At 36.4% G+C, this 25,446-nt stretch overlaps 1 protein-coding gene across 2 annotated transcripts in view; it reads left to right on the top strand.

Annotated features, from left to right (window-relative positions):
- The window catches only part of ARHGAP10 (Rho GTPase activating protein 10), a 345,140-nt gene that overhangs the window by 285,018 nt on the left and 34,676 nt on the right, over positions 1-25,446 (top strand). For both annotated transcript variants that reach the window (XM_051966160.1, XM_051966161.1), the window contains exon 20: positions 23,865-24,024. In XM_051966160.1, coding sequence (XP_051822120.1) covers positions 23,865-24,024 — 160 coding nt within the window. The remainder of the gene's footprint in view (positions 1-23,864; positions 24,025-25,446) is intronic.

Raw genomic sequence — 25,446 nt, forward strand, 5'->3', positions numbered from 1 at the left:
CTTTGTTATTGTTTCTGATAACTTTGATGGTTTATATTTTAAATAACAGAAATATACATCAAAAGGTACAATTACTTTCATTAGTTTTACTTTCTACAGCCTTATTGCTCTCTAGAGTCTAGAAATTTATGATATCAGCATTGAATATGTAGACATTTTTCTCTAATCCCACTATCATTGAGTTTCATTGATTTTTTTTGCAAGTTTGTTTTGAGATGATATATTCAAGATATTTTAATTTTCATTTCTTTGATTAGAGTGAAGTAGAACATTTTTTCAAGTGGTTATTAACAAAAAATTCTCTTTCTATCTTTCAACTATGAGTTGGAGATACTGAGATGTTGATAATTCTTTAAGTATCAGATTTTTATTTGTTAAACTTGTCATACTTTGCTGAAGCATTTTCTTTTTTGTCTATCTCTTTGTATGAAGTTAAAAAAATTAATATATTTTGATAGATCTATCTTGTTCCTAGTAATTTCTTCTGTTCTTGAATTTCAAAACATTGCTTACCCCTCAAAAATCAAGATAAGTATTGCATTCCATTTCCTACGATTTAATTGTAATTAACTTGAATATATGAAACAATGTATATGGGTCCAAATTCCTTCTCTCAAAGTGACAGATAGTTTTTCCAAATGCATTTGTTAAATAATGAATCTTTTCCTTAATTTTTTCCCCAGACCTTGTTAAAACCTGGTCTTTTGTACATATTTAGTTGTATATCTAGTTTCTATCCATTGATCTATTTCTTCCAGTAAGAGATAGTTTTGTAACATATTTGAAAGCCGAGGAGCTCCTAACCTGTTTCATCAGTTTTCTTTTTAATTGTACCCTTTAGCAATCTTGCCAGCTTGTTTTCCCATATAAGCTTCATTGAGAGTTTGGCTTTTTAGGAAGAACAAAAATAGTTTTAAATGGAAAAGAAAAAATGGGAGTTGTTAACGATTTTTATTCTTATATCCAAAATGTATATTTTTTAAATGCCGTCCAATAGCTAGGCTTTTCCAAAGAAACTGTTTATCTCTCTTTGATGAGAATTTTTAATGGCTCTTTGAATATTAAGTTATAGCATTTTCTGATTGAATATTGATTTTCTTTGTAAATGAAAATTGGGTGATTATTAAGAATTTAGGGAATATTGTGAATAGCCCAAAGATCTTTATTGCTAGTTGATGTGAACTCATTTAGTTACTATAATTAGATGTATTTGCCATAGTATAGTAGTTATTAAATCTTTAGTGAAAACACCCGTATTTTGTTCTTTTTATTATTTTCCTACTTATGAAGCTTCGTGGGTTCCTGTTTTATCTAGACTAAAATACACACTCTTTGACATTTAAAGGCCTTTACATTCTGACTCCTAACCACTTTGCTAGTTTGATTTCCATCATTTCTCTTCATATTTCTATATTTAAGCCAAAGTGGTCTTTTAGCTGTTCTCCAGATGCAATGTTATATCTCCTGCCTCCATGCATTTCTATTGGTTATTCCCCGCTTCCTGCAATGCCATTCTTTCTCATCTCTGCCTGGATCCCTTCAAGACTGCTCAAGTGCTACCTATTAGTCTCCTCTAATCCCACCATTTTTTAATGTTCTACTCTAATCCTTGAATTTTTAAAAATACGTGTAAATGTTGAATTAGGATTTCAATAGAAACTCTGTTTATATTATAATACGAATAGAAACATTATAAATATGGAGAGTAACTTTATATTGCTTTTGTATTTATTCATCTTGTCAGTAGAATGTAAGCTCCTTGTAGAGACTAGGATTTCATTTTAGGGTGTGTTGGAATCCTGCAGCATCCAGTATAATTTCTGGCTTAAATTAGAAGCCTAAAAAATTCTGACTGAATTGACTTGAATCCCCCTTTTTGTAGATGCTATCTAGTTAAATTTGTTACAGCATTTAATAGTCTCCCAAGCTCCAGAGCGGAGGACATTTATTATTATAAAATAGTATTCATGGAACCATCCAAATAGATGTTGACAGTATGATTTTCTTCACATCCCATTCTCCTAATCTTTTGTTATTTAATTGGTAAGCATGACTAGAGATGACATAACTAGAAGAAAATTTTATATGCATGTACGTTATAAATGTGTATCCCTAGAAACTCTTCCTTTAAGATATAAGCTGCTGTGCAGTATTAATTGTAAGTCACCCCTATACCTAGGGAATTTAAATGACTAATAGAAGTGGAATAAATTTTTTTTGCTTATATTTTGGCAAATCACATAATTCCTAAATCACATGATTTGAAAAAATCATATAAATCACAGATTCCTAAAGGACTTGTGATTTTGTCATTGAGGGAAAACATCTTCACCTGGACAGATTGCAACCTGTCTGATTTAGTACTCCTAGGGAGTTGATTGAAGGTTAGTTAGCTTGCTTTAGGTCAGATAGTTAGTAAATGGAAGTTGAATGACGGTTTTCTTGAATTTGGCTTCAGTACTCTATCTGCAATCCTATATAAAGGGAAGGAAGAGGGGAAAACTTACTTTTCATTTTGGAATCAATTCCCCCTGTTTATAAACACTACCAAATGGCACAGACATAGCAAGAGATTACTAAGTGTAGTTTTGTTACCATCTTATTGTGTAGCATATTGCTTGAACACTCATAAAATTTGGGGTGCCTATCCTCCTTTGTATCGATTATTAGAATCCTAGAATCTTGGAGCTGAATGAATCCTAGAGATCATTTAGTTTAAGTGCTTCATTTTAGACACAAAAGGATTGCCTTAGAATAAAGGTATTCTTTAGTTAGCAGGTCAGATTTTTTTTTTTATTAACCCACTGGATCACTCAGGAATCATCTCTTTCTTTATCTTTATACGTTTTTGTGAGATTTTGAGTTTCATATTTTTCTCCCTTTTTCCTTTCTCTTCCCTTCCATTCCCCACAACTGTAAGCAATCTGATATAGGCTATACATGTACAATCATGTTTAACATATTACCACATTGGTCATGCTGTGAAAGAAGCAGCAGAACAAAAGAGGAAAAACCACAAAAAAGAAAAAAAAAACAAATAAAAAGTGAAAAAATAGTATTCTTTGATCTGCATTCAGACTCCATAGTTCTTTCTCTGGATGTGAATAGCTTTTATTATCACAAGTCTTTGAGAATTCTCTTGGATCATTGTATTGTTGAGAAGACATAAGTCTATCATAGTTGATCATTACACAGTTTGCTGTTACTGCATACTGATTCATTCAGCATCAATTCATGCAAATATTTCCAGGTTTTTTTGAAATCCACCTGCTCATCATTTCTTACAGTCTCCATGCATTTAGGTTGGCATATTTATTTTATATATGTAAATAAATAAATCATATTTAATTTATATATATTTAACATATAAATACATTTTATTTATTATTTCCCCACAATATAGCCATTCTTTCTGTCCATTATTTCCTATTTATCTTATATGTAACTTGCTTTATAAAAAGTCTATCTCTTTGAATGTTGTTTCCCCCGTTAGATTGTAAGCCGCTTGGGCAGGTACTCTCTTCCTCCCCCTTTTTTTGTATCCCCAGCTGTTAGTTTGGTGTCTGGCACATAGTAGGCACTTAATAAATATTTAATGAATTAATTTGGCTTTTGGGGACCAAGCAGAGCAAATGTAATTCACTTTCTAGTTGACTGCTATTAAAATACTTGAAAATAATTGTCAAGTCTTTCCTAAGTGTTCTCTTCTCCAAGATAAACATTACCTCTTCTATAAATTGAACCTCATTTGATGTATGCCTTAAATATGATCATCTAAAAAGGATTTGCTATGAGGTTTACAATTGCTTAAATGAGCTTCTCTTATAGGCCAGGAAGTGGCTGGTAGTTGTATTAATGTAGTTTGCTGTCAGCTTTTGTCTGGTTGTCATTTCACTAGAGCACTGTGTGCTTTTGTTTCATGGGGTTTTTTTTGGTTTGTTTTTTGTTTTATCCCTAAATGCATAGTGTAACGCCTGGGCTCTGTCTCGAAATAGGCTATAGCCGGAATGGGCCAGATGGGCCAGGGAGAACTCATTCCTTCCTGAGGCCAGTGACATTTTCTTTATGTTTGGTGTCTGCTCCTGCTCTATAATTCCAGAATTGCAAATGTACATGCTCAGGCTACCTCTGTGAACTAATTCCACTGCCCTAATCAATGAGCATTTATTAAGCAGCTACCATGTGCTATGTAAAAACAAAAAATGTATTCTTAAAACATGGCCCTCAGAGAATGTCTTTTTTTTTTCCTGGGAAATCATTAATAAGAAATTGGAATAATTGGGAAATAGGCAGTAACATGGTGACTGGCACATACTTTATATGTCTAATGCAATGTTTTTCATCTAATTATATTAGTATTCCTAGAAATGAGGAAAAGAACAAATAAATAGAACTTAGTTTATTGAGCCTAGGGGATAAGACTTTGTTATTCAGCATTTGGAATTTCTGTCTTTTTTATTATGTGTAAAGGAGGAGAAGGGTTTCATTGGACAGTAATTCCTGTGTTCCTGATCCTTGTACAACATTGGGCTGGGTGGCTTGAGGGTGGGAAATATAGAAATAGATTCTGTTCAGACACTAGTTACTGATTCTGTGCAAAGTGAAAGCATTCCTGCCTTCAGGGAGTTTCCATTGCCCTGGCCAGAGTTGACTTGTGAAAGAAAACAGAAAATGGTTTAAAGAGAAAGAGAACAAAGACTTATTGGTCATTAGAGAGATCTGGGAAAGCTTTCCAGAGGAAGTGGGGGCCTTAGATGACACTTGAAATAAGATGAGGATTCTGTGAGGTAGAAATGAAAAAGAAGTGCATTCTTTGGCAAATTCATAGTGGCCACAGCTATAGCATTGGAGGTTAGTAGCAATTAGTTGCCCAGGTTGTCTGGAGCCTAGCGTGCTTGCAGAGAAGTAATGAGAAGTATTTCTAAAAGACAAGTTGTTATCAGATGATTATAGAGGCCTTACAGTGTCTTTATAATATTTATTTTAAATTTTTATTTATATATTTTTAGTTATATGTTATATATTGTGTTATTATATATATGTAACTTATATTTAATTTATTCCTAGAAGCAATAGGGAACCACTGAAGACTCTTAAGCAGTGGAGTGATATAATGAAAGGTATACGTGTAAGAAATCTTTATCTAGCAAGAGTATTCAGGATTAATTTCAGATAGGAGCCTGATTCAGAGAGATCTCCCCAAATAGAGTAACCTAGGTGTGAAATAATAGCAACTTGATGTGGAGTCATCATTAAAAATGGAAAGGAAGAGATAAATGTAACATATAGAAGGAGAATTTGACAGTTGCTTACAGATCAGAGAGAGTAAAAGCACAATTGATCACTTGAAAGTAACTACTTAATGTAGAGGATTCAATTGTTTCAATAACCAAATGGATTTTTCCCTTAGTGAAGACCAGAATACCAAACATTCTTTGTAAGGATTCTTAAACTCATTACTTTGGACATAGGCCATTTTCTTGAATCTGCAATTATTTGGAAGCTTTAGGGAATAATAATAATCATTAAAGTTCACATTTCTCTAACTTATTACATAAAATCCTATGAAGTTGGTATTACAAACATAATTGCATTGATTTTTCTGACTATTTGGAAAGTAAGTTCAGGAATAACATTATACATGTTAGTGGAAATAGTGACCTACAGAGCAAGATGGAGCTGATAAATAAAAGCTCATCACTTCTGGTAAAAGAGCTCTATCCTTTTTAAACAAGCCATTCCTAAGGAAACTTTTCCCCCCTCTCCTATCCTAACACTCTTGCAACGGACACGTCTCCAAACTTAGTTTGACATCCTAAAAACCTAAAAATGACACCATTTTTTCTGGTGGTGGAAATCACTGACATATGCCTCCTCTCATGCTAGTTATGGGCGTATCAGCCTTCATGTGCAAAGAGAATTCTTTGGAAACCCATTCATGAAAGAGCCTGCTCTGGCCAGTGACTGCTGGCTTTCCCTAAAACATTGGCAGAATGTATAAAATATATATAAAGGGTAGGATATAAAATTGGTATTGACATTAGGGTTCCGGTAGCTCTACAAATAATGTATTAAAAATGGCATCTTAGAATCATCCTTTCAATTTGTCATTTAATCATAGTAAACCGATATGCTTTAGTCTCTCCCTCCCTATTCTTGCTCCCTATCATCTTCCCTTTTAAAAAATTTTTTTCAGTGGAGGGTAGTGATATAAGGTCTGGACTGTTTGAGACCCAGTTGGAAACACAGAGAGAGCTGTTTTGATGTATTTTCTTTGTGAGCATTTTTTACACCTTGGAAATCAGCAGATGCTACAAATTAATTTGATTTGTTGTTTTTTGATTGTGTAGAGATAAGGAAATAGAGAACTTAGTGTATTGTGTGGTATTTCCTACCCCACTTCTCCTCTCCCTATCTGCCCTCCAGCTCTCTCCCCCCAGCCATTAAACAGCATGTCCCTGGTCTAGTATAATATATTTGCTTTTTTCAAACTGAGGTATCTTATACCTTTAGGAAAAAAAACAGATTCATTATTCTCTGAAATGTATTCACCACCAGTAGAGTTGCTGGTAGTTTATTATAATGGAAAGAGTGATAGAGTTAGTGGCAAAGAAATTCTAGCTCTGTTGATTACTATTTGCATGATCTTGGACAAGTCATGAGTCTTCATAAAACAAGGGGGTCAGAACTTATTCTCCAAGGCCTGGCCAAACTACAAATGAGGTAAGAAGTATATTGGATATATATCAGAGACCCTGCACTAGAAACTTGGGGGAACTTACAACCTTGTGATTTTTTATTCCTTTCTGTCTCAGTTGCCTTCTCTGTGAGAGGAGGAATTTGGACCAGACATCAATGATGTCAAACAAATAGAAGTAAGGTCACCGAACTGTACCTAAAGTTACCTGGGGCTGCCATATTGACTTAGAAAAATGATTTTCTGTGTCCAGTTGTATTTCTGTTTATTATTATATTCCAACATTTTAATCTGGTTCCTCTTGGAAATGCTCTTTCAAATCAGGATGTTTGACACCTGTTTGATGATCTGAAATCCCTTCCAGCACTAAACTATGTAAACAGAGACCTCAAAATAAGGAATTTAAGGGCCGCTAGCTGCTGCCATAGTGCAGAGTGCCAGGTCTGGGGTCAGAGAGATTTATCTTCTGGAGTTCAAATCCACCCTCAGGCACTCACCAGCTCTGAGATTCTGGGCAAGTCAGTTAGCTCTGTTTGCCTTTTCTGTAAAATGAGCCAGAGAAGGAAATAATAAAACCCTCTTGTGTCTTTCCCAAGAAAACTCTAAATGGGGTCATGAAGACTCAGATGTGGCTGAAAACAACTGAATGATCAGGGGAGAGAGAATCCACTCTGCTGAAATCCCACATCCATCCCTGCAGTGAAATTTAGCTCTTCCTCAGTTTATTTTTGCGGTACTGAGACAAGTGGATTCCAAGCTGCAGCCAGAAATTGTGCTGTTATAATGGCGTCCTGCATCCTCTGTCTCACCAGAGACCTTTTGGGAGGCTTTGTCTCTGTAATCCACTGAACCCAAGTCACACAGGATATGTCAGTACTCTGCGTGTTCTTGACTTAACCTCTCCAAAAGAAAAAAAAATCCCATTGAACTCTTTTCAAAACCATAAATATCCAGTCCTTCCATGATGAAAAGAAGTTCATGGAATGTAATTAAAATTTAGTTAGCAGGAAGAAAAAAATCTTGGAAGATTTTATTTCTGTGATGTGTGTATAGCATTTATTTTAATTTGTAGTTCAGAATTCAAGCAGCTGTCATTCTCTCTACAGCCCCCTTTGAAACTTTGACTGTGTAGGAGGCAAGCTGGGTTGTCTAAGAAACATTTCACCCAACCAGCCGAAGGGGGGGATTTATCCTAAATTCAGTGAAATGTTTGAGATTGTCAGGAGCAAATTGTTTGGATGGTAGCTTTTGGAAAGCAGATTGACAAGTGGCAATATTTAAAAAGGGATGTGATCCCTTAATAAAACCGATCACACACTCTGCCCTTTGTGGTCAAGAGAAAACCCTCCCCGATCATTATGAGGATGATTGTGTCCTTGGTGTAATGAAATTGCTTTCCACTGGTCTCTCATTCCTGATTAACTCCTTAATAGCAGATGAATTAGAGAATAAAAGCTTTAGTGCTGGAAAGGAATTTAGATCTCTACTAACTCAAATTTATACAGATAAGAGAAAAAAATGAGATCCAGAGCAGTGAAATAATTTGGCCAAGATCACAGAGTTTGGAAATGAGGAGCAAGATTTTTGAATTTAAATCTTCAAGCTCAGAATCCACTGGTGATTAAAAAACTATATAAAATTGATTCAGCATTGGAGATTATGCTTTCTGCATGGTCCTTTTCTAGCTGGATTTCTCCCTGTAGTGCCCATACTATGGACAGCTGTTATGTTATGGGGGTGCAGGGCCAACAGGAAGATGGCAGTTAGTTCTTGCCTTTGGTTGAAATGGCTACTATTTTGGAAAATAACATATAAGTCTTAATTCTTCACTCAAAAAATCTTAAGATGGGGGAACCTGAGGCTAGATAGTCTGAAAAAAAATCTGAGGGTTCTAGTAGCATACAAGCTCAGCAGCAATTAGTAATCTGATATGGTGGCCAAAAAAGAGACTGGATTTTTATTTTTTACAGAAAGTTGTCATATCCAAGAAGGAGGAGATAGTTCTGCTATATTGTGTCAGATAGCATATGAAATACTCCATAATTTCCCCAAAAGTTGTACCCCAGCAAGAACCCAGAAAAGGGAAGTATCATATTCCATCTTCTCCTGAACAAAGACTGCTCAGTGCATTCATTGTGAACTTAGTTTTAGTATTCATTTAATTTACATGATAAACATTTTATATTTTGGGTTGTGGACCTAATTCTTCATGTTGAATTAATATATCACCATCTTCCCTTGTTTCTATACGTTTCTAATAGGGGTTGTTTCTTATGTTGCGATAAGAATATAGGCATCAGATATATTATTATCCATTCCAGTGAGGTTATATTTTATAATTTATTCATCCATTCCATGAATGATACAGTACCTCATGGATTCCAGGTTGTTTTTTTTTTTTTTTTTGCTACCACTGAGATTTATATTTTAAACAAATGTTTATTAAGTTCTTATTATGTGCTAAACTCTGGGCATATAATTAATAAAAAGAAAGACCATCCCTGCCTTTTAATACAAAGAGAGATAATCCACAAAAAGAATCAGGAAAGCTGGGAATGCAGGAAGAGATGGGATACCAGGGGTTATCTGGCACGGGAGGGATCTTGTTCTGTGGAGTTCTAAGCAGAGTAGCAGAAGCAAAATGGAGTGACTTTGTCACTCTAGTCATGTTTTTTTATAAAAAAAGGCATTGATTGGAGTTTGGTACTACCCTCCAGTCAGAGGGGAGAGTCAAGGTTGGAGTTAGTAGCATCCTGGGAAGTTTAGAAATGGTGAGCTTTTCCTAGAAGGGGCAATTTTTTTCTGTGGCTCCAAAACTAGATGGCATAGTAGATGCAAAGTAGAGAAGTAAAATTCAGCTCCTCCTTTTTTGTAGGAAAAAAATCACATTTGGGGAAGGTTAAGTTTTGAATTAAACCATAGATGTTGATGAGTTAATGTGCAAATGAATCAAATAGGGATAGATTCAATTTCTTTTGACTCATTATTATTATTTTTTCAATCAAAGAGAGAGTCTGGAAATTATCCATTCATACCCAGGACATTTAGTTCTGGAGGCCAAAATAAAGCTACAGTGACCCTTCTCTGATCAACAGTGACTGAGCTATCATGATGTACTTTGGCATGATTCAGTATCTTTCAGGGTTGTTTCATCTTTTTTTTTTTTTTTTAATTACAGAAGCTAGTTAAGTATTTCCAGAATTTTACTCGCCATTTAAAAAAAAAACAAATCCTTTCATAATAACACATTTCATTTCTATGACACTTGGCATTGTGACATTTCAGAGTGTATTTATATCAATTATTCTCATTTTCCATTTTATTCAAATTATGTGCACACATTTTAACACTGCCCCCACTCTGCTACTCAAAAATACTTCATTTACTTAGTATTTATTTTGTATTATTTATTTGTTATGCATATTATTTTTATTAAGTAGAGTGCAAACTCATTGAGGGCAAAAGCTGTTTTTATCTTCATGTTCATAGTGCCAGTAGCATAGAGGAGGCTTAATAAATACTTGATGAATATGTTTAATTCTTAGAGCTTAATGGTTACTTTTTTTTTTTTAAGTGAGACAATAGGGCAGCAAAGTGTTATAGTGGATAGAGTTGGTTGGTTCTAGTGGATAGAGTTTGTTGGTTGTAGTGAATGAGTTGGTTGTAGTGTAGTGGATAGAGTTAGTTGTAGTGGATAGAGTTAGTTGTAATGGATAGAGTTAGTTGTAGTGGATAGAGTTAGTTATAGTGGATAGAGTTAGTTGAAATGGATAGAGTTAGTTGAAGTGGATAGTTAGTTGTAGTGAATAGAGTTAGTTGTAGTAGAGTTTGTTATATTGGACAGAGTTAGTTGTAGTAGACAGAGTTAGTTGTAGTGGACAGAGTTAGTTGTAGTGGATAGAGTTAGTTGTAGTGGATAGAGTTAGTTATGATGGATAGAGTTAGTTGTAGTAGATGAATTAGTTAATTGTAGTGGGTAGAATTGAGTTAGTTGTGGGTAGAGTTAGTCATAGTGGATAGAGATGGAGGCAGGAAGACTCATCTTCTTGAGTTCAGCTCTGGCCACATAACTTACTATCTGTGTGCTCTCAGCAAGTCACGTAACTCTTATTTACTTTAGTTCCTCATCTGTAAAGTGAATTTGAGAAGGAAATGGTAAACCAGTATCTTTGCCAAAAAAAAAAAAAAAAAAAAACAACCCACATAGGGTCACGAAAAGTTGAATACCACTGAATAACAACTGAACAACATCACTGAATTATACAAACATTTATTAAGCATTTACATTAAGCACTGGGCTATGCAAAGATAACAGAAATCTCTGCCCTCTTAGAGCTTGTGTTTGACTTGGGGCCAAGAAGATGGTGTATGTGTGTGTGGGTGTGTAAGAGAGATACCACATCTATACAGATAAATATAGAGGGACTTCATCAGGGAGAGACCATTAGTAAGTGGGGAGGATCAGGAAATGCAGGAAAGCGGCTGTGATCCAAATGAACTTTGTCATCACTGACTTTGCTGAGCTTGATGCAATCAGAATGTGGATCTCTGAAGGATAAATGGAGAAGTGACACCCTTTCAGCTTGTTTATTTGTACAGTTGCATGATGTGAATTTGAGGGGCAGAAGAGCACTGAAAAAGTTTCCCTTTGAATTTTCTTATTACCTTTTGTTCTTGTTTATTGGCATTTCATTTAGATTGATTGACGGGTCCTAATGTTAATGATGATCAGACTTGATAATTGAGAAAATTTCTCTCTACAGTTGTACTAAATTAAATGAACATTTTCTCTCTTTGATCGATTGAACTTTTGTGAATATACAGTATCTTGTTTCTTTGACCTTTCTGATCTGGGAATATTTGAAGCTTCAGTGAACTCCCTTTCCTTTCTTTAACTCCATCCTCATTAATACAAGTTCCTCTTAATAAACATAACACATAGTTTGTTTCTTTTTTTCTTTCAGAAATACTCTAATGGATTTTTGATCTTATCAACTCAGGGTATTCTTCCCTCTAGTGGGATAAATCACAATTCATCCATTTCTGCTCATTTTAGGTTGTTCTTTTTCATCACTTCCCATAAACCCTTCTCAGGGGGACCACCCAAAGAATGGGGTCTTCCTTGCTATTTCTTGACATTTCCAGAATTACAGTGAAACTTTTGGGTTATTCCTTATATCCCACCTAAGGATCATGGGAGCATAGATTTAGAACTAGAAATTGCCTCAAAGATCTTCATTTGGTAGATGAAGAAACTGAAGTTTGGAGTTTAAAAGACTTTCCCAAGACCACTTGCTAATAAGTAGTAGATCTGGGATTTGAATCTAGCTCCTCTAACTAGGTCCTTCTCCTTTGCCATTCTGCCTCTTCTTTTTGGCTCCTACATTTTTCTAATTAGTTTTATTATTTTTGTGATGAAAACATTTCTTTTGCCCTCTTTTTATTATTTTTCTTTATTTTTTATTTATATTCTCTGCCATTCCAATTGAACAATAAAAGATGAAGAGAAAAAAGAAAAAGACAGCCCTCAAGAAATATTCAATAGATAAAACAAATTCCTACCTTGGCCATGCCTTAAAATGTACATTTCATTCAGAGTTTTAAATCCATCATCTTTCTGACATGCTTGGTCTTTGGACCTCTACAGTCATAGTTTGTCATGATATTAATAGGAGTTCCTAAGTCTTTTAAAAATTGTTTTTCTTTACAATGTCTTTGTTATTATAGAAATGATCCTCTTGGATCTGCTTCCTTCACTCTGCCTCCATTCATATGTATCTTCCCAGTTTGCTCACTTCTTATGACATAACAGCATTCTATTTCCATCGTATTTCTTCAAATCATTCTAAGGATTTGAGGTGGATACCCTCTTGATTTTTAGTTTTTCACAAGTATGAAAAGAGCTGCTCCATATATGTTAGTACATGTCGTTGGTATTTTTTATCTTGGTTTTCTGTGTTTGGAATGTGTTGCAGCCACCTATTTGTACCTAGTTTGGATCATTCAGTTGCCTTTTGGGTGATCTCAATCTCAGTTGTATGACTCACAGCGACAGAATATCAGAAGAATATTGGTATCAAAGGCCAGTGAGTCTTTGTTTCAGAGAAAATTTTTAGGTTATTGAAAGAATTTTTTTCCTTACTTAATAGTGGGTTTTTTTCCCAGTTGTACATAAAGATAGTTTTCAACATTCATTTTTGTAAGATTTTGAGTTCCAGATTTTTTTTTAACATAACTTTTTAAGGTTTATAAACAAACAAAAAAAAAAGTCAGAATGATTTCCAAGTGACACTCATCTCTTATAGGAATCACATTTGGTGCATTTTAACATAGGTATCATGATTATAGAATATAAAGTAAAAAATTGGTCTTTGGCTTCCATATACTTTGATCGAGATGAAGGATGTAACATAGGGAACAGTTAATTGCCAAATTGGATATTATTGATATTGTCAAGCTTCTATTAAGCACCTACCTTGTGCCAAGTATTCTCCTGGGCTTTATAGATACAAGCACAAAAAAATGAAATAATCCAGTCTCTCATGGAGCTTGCATTTCTAATGGAAATTGTTTGTTTTTGTTTTGATTATTTCAATTGTGTCCAGCTCTTTATGACATTTGAGGTTTTCTTGGCAAAGATACTGCAGTGGTTGGCCTTTTTCCTTCTCCAGCTCATTTTGCAGATGAGGAAACTGAGGTAAACAGGGTGGCTAGGATCACATAGCTAGTAAGAATCTGGTGCTAGATTTGAATTCCAGGACCTGCTAGCAGTACATATACACACATGTAGTATGCATGTATAATATATGTTTATATATATAAAGTATATACAAGTAGAAATATCTATCTATCTATACACAGTATGAATATAAAGTGAGCACAAATATATAGAAAATAGCTACAGGTTAGGTGGGGAGGGAGGGCACTAGCTGTTGCCAAGGATAGGAGGTTAGGAATAGTTTTATATGAAAGATAGTTCTAAAACTGTATCTTTTTAAAAAGTGTCTTATTTATTTGTTTGTTTATTTGTAATTTTAGATAGTATTTTATTTTTCCAAATACATGCAAAGATAGTTTTCAACATTCACCTTTGTAAAAACCTTGTGTTCCAATTTTTTCTCCCTCCTTCCCCAAGACAACAAGCAATCCGATATGGAGTAAACATATGCGATTCTTCTAAACATATTTCCATGTTCATCATGCAGAGATGCATCTTAATAGTACTCTCTATATCAAAGCTGCTTAAACTCATGACTCCACGTGGAGTCACGTGAGCGAATGTGGGGTTTGTGAAAAATTTGGGAACAAAAAAGGTATCAAATATTCTGCCAAGATTTAATTCTTTATGCAAAAATAAACAAGTACATCCATCTCATTAGTATGCAAATTTGCTTTAATAAATGGTAAAATCACATGCATACCAGAGAACTGTTTTAAAATAAGCTTTATGATTTATTATCGGTAAATGTTTGATTTGTATATCTATTTTACATACCTATCTACCCAGGATCGAGTAAAAAATTTCTTGGGCAAAAAGGGGTCATAAGTGGAAAAATTAAAGAAGCCCTGCTCTATTATGGAATGAAGGGAAGGGGAAAATACACTCCAGGCGCGGGAGATGGATGCTATAAAGGCATGGAGTAACCCATGTGAGAAACAGCAAGCCTGTAGAGATGGGACGACGGGTAATTCCCTATGAATCTGGGAAGATAGATTGGAGTCAGGTGTGAAGGGTTTGTTAAAGCCAAACAGGAATTTACTTCAGAACCTAGAGATCGGAGGGAGCCTTTAGAGTTTATTGGGAAGGAAAATCCCTTGAAAATCTGTGTGAGAGTACAATACTTTCTAGAATAGCCTGGGATGCTCCTGTGACAACAGGCGAGATGCTTGTGATGGACTGGAGTGGTCAGTGCAAGGCTTCATTGGTGAAATTTGAGCTGTATCTCAAGGGACAGGAGCGAGTTAGAGAAGCAGCAAGGAGAAAAGTGGCCATTTGAAAGCCAAGGGTGAGACCTTGAGGCAAGATATGAGAAAAATCTTAGGCTTAACAGTGAGCATGGTGCATGAGACCCTAGACTGAGTGGAATAGAAAGTGTCTTTTTTTCATCCTGGATTATGAAATTAGAAAGGTTTTAAATATGCTCATGTATTGATTATCTGGATTTTCACAGAGGTTGTAGTTTGTACTTAGTTTCCTTGTTTAAATTGTGATTATTTCTAATCTTTTGAGTCATCATTTTAATATCTTTACCATTTTGCCTAGACTCTAATGTCCATCCATCACCATGGAAGGACATGGAGCATGAAAGTTGGGGAGAGGTGGCTGAAGGACTGAGTAGTAGCCTTCATGGTTTTAGTTGAGCACTAGTTGTGAAGGCGCTTTCCAATGCCTTATCATTTGGGGAAAGCATCTTCCTTTACAGTGACTCATTAAATTGAAAGTACACTTAATTTTCTTGAAGTTGGGATGAATGGTCCTAGTCTTCATAGAACATTTTGGAAAGCAGAATTCCTAATTTATATTTTCTGTCTAAGGAGTGGAGCATATTACTTCAGAAGGGTATGGAAGGATCCCCGTTCAGTTCAGTTTTTGAGTTTTTATTTGGAATCCTAAATCCCAGTCTCCAAATATATTGACCCTTGACTCTGATACTGCATAAATGTTCTGTTTGGCAGTGTGATGCAATTTACTCTGACTTTTGTTGATGTTGCAACCAGTATGGCCCTATTCACACCATAATTGAATTGCCAGAGATGGCCATTGACCTTTGGTAGTCAAGGTCATTTTTGTAGCTGAGATATGTTGTCCATTAGCTGCCACTGACTTGGTAATGTGGTCTCTCTATCATATTACATGATTCTTTTTAACTTGAATGACATTGTAACCCAATAGATTGACATGTCATATGTTTCCCTTATTGTCTACTTTAGGTCTTTCTTTTATTTGTTGGGAGAGTCACCATATTTAATATTTGCCCATAAAAGGTCATAGGACTGTGTTAGGGAATCATTGATTTACTCCCACGACTACCCCCACTCCTTTTCTTTTGACAGGAAGGAGTTGAGGCCTGCCTCAGTTAAGGGACTTGTCCAAAGTCACAAAGGTAGTAAAAGCAGTCAATAAGCTGCTTTTTAAAATTTTCCTCTGAAACATTCTTATTTTTTCTTCATTTCCTTAATTGCTCAAGTTATAACTTTTGATTCATCGAGAACTTTCTTTTTCTCATTGGGTATTTGTATCAAAAAAGAGATGAGGGGATAGGCTTTGAACAGTAAGCATGTAAAATTCAATTAGTTTTGGAAAATGATTAGAAAAAGAAAAATAACTCATGAAATTCGTTATCATCTCTTAGGCCAGATTTCAGATAAAAGAAATTTCATTATCAGGTGAAATAGTTTCCTCTTGAATATGATTGTCTTTAATCTGTTAGTCATTTGCCTTCATTATGTCTTGCCCATTTTGAAAGGGTGAGATGAAATAAAATGAGGTGGGCTTTGTCCCCATATTCTAGACAAGCCCTCCTGTCAGTGCAAGTGGGGCTGTGAATTGGGGTAAGTGGGACATTGGGACCTTTTCCTTATACTTGGTAATTATAATCTGCTTCCCAGTCCTCCCACTGCTGAGAAACATAATTAGCTTTCTCTCCTTAATGGGCAGTGACAGTTCTAATTTCTTTCCTCCTTTTTTCCTTCTAATATAAACCAAAGAGAGTGTTTTTCTCTGATTGAAGAAGTGAGTCCATTATCAAATAGTAAGTTTTCTGCATGAATTCCCAGACTTCCATTGACTGCCCTATGGGTAACAAAAGGATTTTCCTTTGTCTTATAGAATTAAATTAAGAAAAAACCCAAACAATTATGCTCAATACATCGTCCTTAGAAAAGTTATGTTATATTTTCTTTAATTCATTTTCATTCATTGAGCACTCATTTGCTGGAGTCAGGAAGACTGATTGTCCTGAGTTCAAATGTAATCTCAAATGCTTCCTAGCTCTGGGATTCTGGGCAAGTCACTTTATCCTGTTTGCCTCTGTTTCCTCATCTGTAAAATGAGCTGGAGAAAGAAATAACAAACCACTCCAGTATCTTTGCCAAGAAAATCCTTAATGGGGTCATTTAGGTTAGGGACTAGGAGCACAGAGACAGAAATCCAAGTCCTTATCTTTAAAGAATCTTTATGCCAGTGGGTGGAGGGGAGAATAGCCTGAACACAGAAGAGTAAACAGAACACATATACAAAATGAAGGAAAAGTTTTTTCAGCAGAGGAAAACTAACAGGTAGGGGAAGGATCATTTCTAGAAGGAAATCCATAAGCTTAGCCTTGACGCAAACAAGGGTTTCCAAAAGGTTTGGGGGGACAGCTCCCCCCCCCCCCCCCCGAAATGGGATGTGAGGAACATGAAGAAGATGTGTGTGGGAAGGAAAAGCAGTGGAGAAGATGGCTGTGTGAAATGAGTTCCAGATTGCAGAGCATTGAGAATTGGGAAGATTTTTGAGAGGGAGGGGTGGCAGCTGTGGGGTGGATAGATTAGGGAAGGGGAGGGACTAGAAAGAAGGAGTTCAATTAGGAGGCTGATTAGAGAGACGTGACAAGACCTATTTTTTCAGGGGATGATGAGGACTTGAACTACAGTATAGCATTAGGAAGGGAAGAAAAGGGTAGATGTGAGATATGTTGTAGAAAAAGAAGCAACAAGAACACAACAAAACTGAGGAATAAGCATTTATCCAGTCCCTATGATGTGATGGTCACTGTCAAACTCACTGACCCTATTTGGGGTTTTCTTGGCAGAGACACTGGAGGGGTTTGCCATTCATTTCCTTCTCCAACTCATTTTACAGATGAGGAAATTATGGCAAACAGAATGAAGGGACTTGCTCAGAGTCACTCAGCTAGAATCAGATTTGATTCTGAGGTCAGATTTGAACTCATGAAGATGGGTCTGATTCCAAGTGCTTTACAGCTATCTCATTGATCTTCACCCAAACACGTGAGGTTGGTATTATTTTTATCCCTATTCTAAAATTGAGGAAATGGAGGCAAGGTTAAGTGACTTGTCCATGGTCACACAGCTAGTAAGTATCTGAGGCTGTATTTGAACTCAGATTTTCCTGGACTCAGTACTCTATCCAGCACATCATGGACCTTTGAATTTTCCATTTCTTTTGATTTTTGCCACTTCATTGCCTCCATATAGTAGGTATTTAATTAATATTTATTAACTGTTCATTTGGAGGATAGTTAACAAAAACTAACCTGGAATCTTAGGTGGCATCAAAGCCTGGCATGTAGTAGGCACTTAATAAATTTTTATTGAATTTCACCTTCATCAGTCTTATAAAATATGTTGGAAATATACTAGCCCCATTTTACAGATGGCGAAATTTAATCTGAAAGAGATTGAGTGATTTGTTCAAAGTCATGCTGACAGATTGTCGATGAGAACGTCTTCCCAGGTCTTCTCGCTCCTGTTCTTCATAGGTTCCAGATAAACCTTGATAGCATCATAAGGTTGCCCCATATTCAGCACCATCTTTGTCAGCAGCATCCATAAGATGTTGGAATTCAAAGAGATCCTAATGACTTGTGTCTGAATCCCAGCCTTTTCTATCTTATACCAAGGACCTCAGGTCAGGTCAGCTATCTATTATTAACAGCTGTATAACTCTGGGCACACCAATAAATCTCTTTTGGTTTTACCTTTTCTATAAGGGGAAGGAAAGACTTTTAAGATCATTTGTTGGAGTCCCTTAAGGTTCCTTAAAAAAGCAAGAGGAAACAACATGTATATATATTTGCAAAATCTGAAAAAAACCCCAACATTATATATGTAAGAATATGTGAAATATAAAAGAATGGATGATGGGGAGATGGAGGATGCAATGAAACAATTTTATGAAATGGCGAAAGTCAGGGCACTGGCTATATGATCTTAGGCTAGTCTCTTCCTGTGCTAAAGCACACACTAAAGTCTCAGTTTCCTCATGTATAAACGTGGTCTAAATCTCTGATTCTGTAATGTGTCAATCTTCTGAGTAAGGCTGTGTGTGATGCAGAGTGCTCAGACAACAATGGAGCTGGTTTTATAGCAGAATTGGGCCTTGGATTGGGCTTAGAGGAAAAATGCATAAATAGATAATACTGTGGTGACCTAGGGCTGATAGGAATGAACTTCCATGCTTGAGTCCTTCCTGTTCGTGATGAACCAGGCCCCATAACTCCCAGAAGTTGAATCTGGCCAATAGATGCCCTGCTGTTGATGTAGTCAGAAAACATCATCAAGGCCCTCAATTTTTGTTGGAGTAGAATATCAATAGAAAATATATTTGGTGTTCTGGAATCATAGATTGAGTTCTCGAGGGAAACTTTAAAACTTGAACTTGTATATGAAGAAACTTGGATCTGAGGTACATGAACTGATCTTGCCTTGACCTTCCCTATTTCACAAAATTGTGTTGCTATTTTTAAGTCAAGAAATCCTTAAGTATTCTATCAGAATTTTTTTTAAGTCCATTTAGTTTTTTTTTTTGTTGTTAAAAATTTTACTTGGATTTTTTTTTTAAGGACTAAATACCAGAAATGGAAATCAAATGGTCTTTGTCACTTTAGATTTTTTAAAAAATATATACCTATGAGTTTTGATGTAGTCCTGGATTCTATGCTTGTGTTCAGTCTGTTTTAATTCCTACATGGTAGGAAGGAAACAACATTGTGTTCACTTTGTATGTTGGGGACTCAGGATGGCTTATGCAGTCTGTATGTGGGAAGGAAACATTGTATTTACTTCGTATGTTGGGGACTCAAGATAGCTTCTTCATGTTGTGTATGGGAAGGAAACATTGTGTTTACTTCATATGTTGGGGACTTAGGATGGCTTGTTCAGTCTGTATTAATTCCTACATGGTAGAAAGGAAACAATTTTATTTACTTAGAAAGTGTGTTGGGGACTCAGGATGGCTTGTTCACTCTGCATATAGGAAGGAAACAACATTGTATTCACTTTGTATGTTGGGGACTCAAGATGACTTGTTCAGTCTGTATTAATTTCTACATGGTAGCAAGGAAACAATTTTATTTTATGTACTTAGAAAGTATGTTGGGGACTCAGGATGGCTTGTTTGTTCTCTATGTGGGAAGGAAATAGCATTGTGTTCACTTGGTATGTTGGGGACCATCTTTCTGCTTGGTCTGCCTGCATAAATGGCATTTTCATGTGGTAGCTTCTAATGGCTGAGGTTTGGCAGGAGGGGATATCCTGCTAATAGGACATGATTTAAGATGCTGGATGATACTTTGTGCTGCTTCCATGTGCTGGGAGCTGAGGGTGAAGTGATGGCGGGTGCAGGGAGGGAATGTGCAGGAGAGTTAGTGTATCTCCTTTTTAAAAGCATCCAGGGTTTCCCAGGAGCTCCCGGTGGCCTCTGACAGGCTTCTCCTTCCCTGAAATGAGATAGTGACTTACTAGGTCCGGCCCCCATGTTCTGCTTTTGCTGGGTCGTGCCCTGCAGACGGGGAAGCCGGCATGGAAAGATTAATGGAGGCCGGCTCCCATCCCACTGAAACCCAGGAGCTGCCGCTGGAAGGAGCAGCATCTGTCTGGCTTGGGTCTGACTCATGCTTGAGGTTAGCGCTGCTAGGCCTCCAAACCCATTGGGTTTTGTTACATCTGGCCAAGTCATCCTGAGCAGCCTCTGCTGAACAGCTGTACTGCAGGTGAATGTGGGGACTGTGTGCTCCTGGGTTGTTCTGTGTCCCAAGGAGGTCCTGATTCGTGGGGGAGGAGAGGAAAGGCTGAGAAAGTGGTATTTGGTGCTTGTTCGTCTCTGATGTCCTTTAGAGAGGGTGGGAATTTGATAGGAAAAAACAACCCAGAAAGGACACTGGTTACCACTGAGCTGTCACAAAGCAGAGGAAGATATAGTCCTTTTTGTTCCCTCGGTGGGTGGACCAAATTCAAAAAAGAAAATAAATCAGAAGGAATCCTAGCAGTGGTCAATCAGTGGGTTCTGGTTCATTTGCCTGAAAATTGGCTCTTTTGTTGGGTAGTTGAATTACACCAATTAGCTAAAGCTCTGGTGAAGAGCTGTGGAAAAAGTGACTGTTGCTGGGGAACACTCTTGTTGTTGCCTGTTTGATAGTAATGTCCTAAGATGAATTTTTGAAAAAAGACCCCAACCCATATTCATGATCTTTCCACTCAGAATCTTCTTTCTTCCTCCTAGAGTTACCATCACCCTTTAAAGGGGAGCTCATCGCCCATCCAGGACTCCTCCTAAGCCTGACTCCCTCTCTCATATCTCTAGTGCTCTCTAGTTTTGAGATTCCTTGGTATATGCTTCATATTTATTGTGCATATATTCCCATTGAATGTAAACTCTTTGAGGGTAAGGGGCTGTTTTATTTTATCTTTTATCCTTGGTACCCAGCTCCCTGCCTTACAAATTGTGAAAATAAATAAATAATCAATAATAAATAATCATTTTATTTAATAATTTAATAATAAAATAATCATTTTATTATTGGATCCAGTTGGAGGCATTCTACCTTGAGGCCCTCCATCTCCCCATCTCTATGCAGACTCATTTTCCTTAACTTCCTTTTTTTGAACCAGACTTGTAATTCCATATGGTATGGAGAACTTTAATTCATGCAGATTTACTCCTGCTGTGCAACAACTTAGTAATAACAATAATTATTATTATAGCTAGGATTTATATAATGCCGACTATGGGTCAGGCATTGTGCTTTACAAAAAGTGATCTCCTTTGATCTTCACAACAACCCTGGGTATTAGATGTTGTAATTAGATTTTATTGTTAAAGAAACTTAAGTAAATTACTCCAAAGTCAAACAGCTAGTAAATGTCTGAGGCAGAGTTTGAATTCAGGTCTCTCTGACTTCAGGACCGGCAATCTCTCCATTCTGCCATCTTAGTGAGTGAGGTGGAACAGTGAAAGAATAAATGACCTGCCCAGCATTGCATAGCCATTCTGTATCTGAGGCTGGATTTCTATCCACTGATGCTACCCTGACCCATAAAAACCTCCTTTCTCACCAATCACAAGCCAGCTTGAATTCGTTTATAAGAGCTAAATGTTAAATTTTCATTGTGAGCTTTGACATCCCCATCCATAAGCAAATGCTAAATTAAACAAGGGCTTCATTTATTGTCTTATTCGTTATCTAGATTTTTAGAAAAAGATGAGAAAATATTAATGGAGATTAAACTTAAAAGTAAATTGCAAAATCATATTTTGGGGACTATAGGAGAGCCAGTAGTTAAACATTTACTATATACTTCTGCCTAGATCCTACTATTTATCCTTTACAAACAATTCTAGATGTTTTCTTCTCTGAGATTTTCTGTTCTCTTGGTAGATCTATTCTTAGTTCTGCCATGCTTATCCATCCAATGCTCTGCCAGTGATAAGTTAGGTCTTTCCTTATTTCATTGGAGGTTAGGCTGGGGGTATGACAAGGATTAGGGAAGTCCTGAGTGAGATTGCTTTGGAGATGAGCATATTAGGATCTCCCTTCCTTAACTGCCCAGTATTTTTATTCTTCATCTCATCTCAGTGAAGTTTGCTTCCGTGTTTGGTTTTTGTGGTCATGGACCTTGTTATTCCTGGATCTCAGAAGCTCTGTATCTGGGCAGACATGTTTCTCCCTGCGTTTGTTGGTGACCAGGTGAGATACTTAGATTGTGAATCAGGCTTGAAACTGGCACCAAACTGATACCAGAATTCCTTCTCTGAAGAAGCAGATCTATAAATGCTGCTCTCGGTCCAAGACAGCGCCAGGTCCTTGTGTTCCCTGAAGAACCAGGAGTGGAGGAGGATGGTGGCTTTGGATCAGAGTTCAGAGTGCTGTTAGCTTGTTCTAAAGCTTGTGGGGGTGAGAAGGCCTCCAGTCCCAGCTCTCTTGCCAAAGTTCCTCTGTCCTGACAGGATGCTCAGTCTCTGTTCTCCTGCTTTCATCACTCCTGCTGGAAGGACACCAGAAGCTCTTTTCTTCTGCAACCGTCAGGCCCGTTCCCACTTGCCGATGGTTTTCCTGAGAGGTAGACCTCCAGGTGCAGGCTGATAATCCTAGGTTTTGCCCTATTTCCTCTGCACCTGATCCCTTCCACAGATGTCATCACTCAGTCAAGAAACATTAATTAAGCACCTACTATGTGCCAGGCAGTGAGGTGAGGACACAAAGAAAGGGAAAAGAGCCCCTGAGGAGCATAATCTAATGGATTGTCTTTTCACTTGTTTCTGGAGAATGGAAGCTGTCTCCTAAGTAAGTGCATAGCAAATGCTTAATAAAAGTGGTTAATAATAAAAGAAAGCAGAATAGTTGCAATAAAAATATAGAAGGAAAAACAACTGATTTACTTTCTTCTGAGTTCTGCACTCATGCCTCCACTATATGTGTGTGAGATCATCTTTATACATGTTAAATATTTATATTATAGATATTACATATATATATACATACACATATACACAGCTATTCTCTCTTTTATTATTAAACACTTTTATTAAACACTTGCTATGTGCCTAGCATAGTGCTAAGTGCTGAGGAATATCTATATATCTGTATACACACATACACACACACTCCTTTATATGTAAAAATAATCTTAAATATTTTTAATAAAATGATCCTTTTTGAGCACATGCATCTTAAAGTTAATTTTCAATTTGGGCTAAGCTTTCCTTCCTACTCATTGTAATAGCCTAGACTTTTGTAACTTTCTTCCTTAATATTCACAGAGGAAATGAGAGATTTATCTGTATTTTGAAACTTTTCTCTGTCCTTTATTGTTCCATGAGGTTTTCATCGGCTCATAGCCATTGCCTTCTTATGGATGGGGACATCATTGTGACCACAGTAAAGGCCTCATGGTTTTCCTCTCTTTCGATTTTGATTAGTGTTTTACCTTATGAGAAAATATTCTTCCTTATACATTTCAGATGGTTTATTTTAGGAATCTTTGGCTTCAAAAACAACCACTGCTGTTTAAGACAGGAGACCCAAATAGTCACAGCCTGAATTATAAATGTAATTTTAAGATGAAGTTTGATTGACTAATCAAGTAATGCTGTCTGATTGTTAGTGATGTGCCTTTTTTAAAGTAGCATTTCTTTAAATCCTCTTCTCCCTTTTACTTCTTCTAGCGGACAACCCCAGCCCTCCCAAAGAGGACACGCCAACGGGCAGCCTCGACTCTCTTTCTTCACATTCTCCTACACCCGCCACTTTGAGTAGTTCCCCTGGACCGGAAAAAAACCACCTCCTTACAGATGGTGGAGAATTGGCGGACTGGGCATCTAACCAGTAAGTAACTGTTTCTCTACCTGGTGATATGAAAATGAAGGAAGGCTAGCCAAGTCTAAATTTGCTCTTTAAATGAGGTCAGAGAATGAAGACAAATTTCTATGTGTACAAACAAATTGATTAAAGTTATTTTGAGGGCAACAAAGAGATAAAAAACTGAAGGAATGTCCGTGTGTTGGAGAAATGACTAACCAAATTACAGTACGTGAGTATATTGCAGTATCATCGTGCTGTAAAGGTAGCAATTTCAAATAAACTTTGGAAGACTTGTATGAAGTGAATCAGAATGAAGTGAGTATATCCTGGGGAAGAGTTTACAACATGACAGCAGCATTATAAAAATGAACAGTTTCAAAAGACCTGAAAAGTCTAACCATGCTTCTAGAGAAATCTTGAAAAATGCTTGACAAAGAGGTAATGGACCCAAGATGCCAAATAAGACACATTTTTGTTTATGTTCAATATGGGGATTTATTTTCCACAACTATGTCTGTTTGTTGCAAAGATTTTGTTTTTTTTCTTTCTTTTTTTGTTACTTCAGTAAATGGAAAAGAAAATGTTAATTGAAACATATCACTAAAATAGTTGAAATTTGGGGATTTATTAAATTGAAGATGACTTTATTAGGTTTGTTTTAAACTTTCCTTGGTACCAGTTGTCCTCTTCAAAAAGGGAGAGAAATCAAAAAAGGGGTTTTCTTGGATGATTTCCCAAAATCCTTGGGGAGAAAAAGGATGCAAGTGTGTGAGTTTAAAGTGTGATGAGAGGTTCATGTCATAGAAGGATAGCTTTTGTCCCAATCTGCTTGAGATGTTCTCTCATCAGATGGACAAATTAACCATGAAAGAAGGATGCGTATTTGTGACTGAGCTGATTCTAAAATATTCGTGTTAGAGAGATCCATAGTCTGAGATTCATCCATCCCTGTTGATAAATGTCAAGGAGTCCACGAATCTGGATGCAAAAAAAAAAAAATACATCTTTATTTTTCATTAACCTCCAACTGAAATTTATCATTTTTTTCAATGATTTGAAAGGATTATTTTTTAAAAGGATCTCGGATATATTTTTTCCTCATCCTAAAACATGCCTTACTTGACCCAGTTTTCTCCAGATAGCATTTTCTGTGTATCTTCATTTTCACAGCAAAACTACATATTCTCTCCACTTTCTCTCCTCCAGAAGTCTGTAATCTGACCTTGTTACTCGATTCAAATTGTTTCCTCCAAACTAGCCAAGAGTCTTCATTCTGATGGCTTTTTTTCAATCTTCATACTTCTTGACATTTTTACAGCATTTGATACTCTTGCCCATTTTCTCCACCTGTGTGTTATTTCTTCTCTGTGGTTTTCTGACATGGAACTTTTTTCTCCTCTCATGCTATCTCCATTTCTTGTAATGAGTGTTCCCTAAAGTTCCAGC

This window comes from Antechinus flavipes, chromosome 6 (assembly GCF_016432865.1).
Source record: "Antechinus flavipes isolate AdamAnt ecotype Samford, QLD, Australia chromosome 6, AdamAnt_v2, whole genome shotgun sequence".
Taxonomy (NCBI): Eukaryota; Metazoa; Chordata; class Mammalia; order Dasyuromorphia; family Dasyuridae; genus Antechinus; species Antechinus flavipes.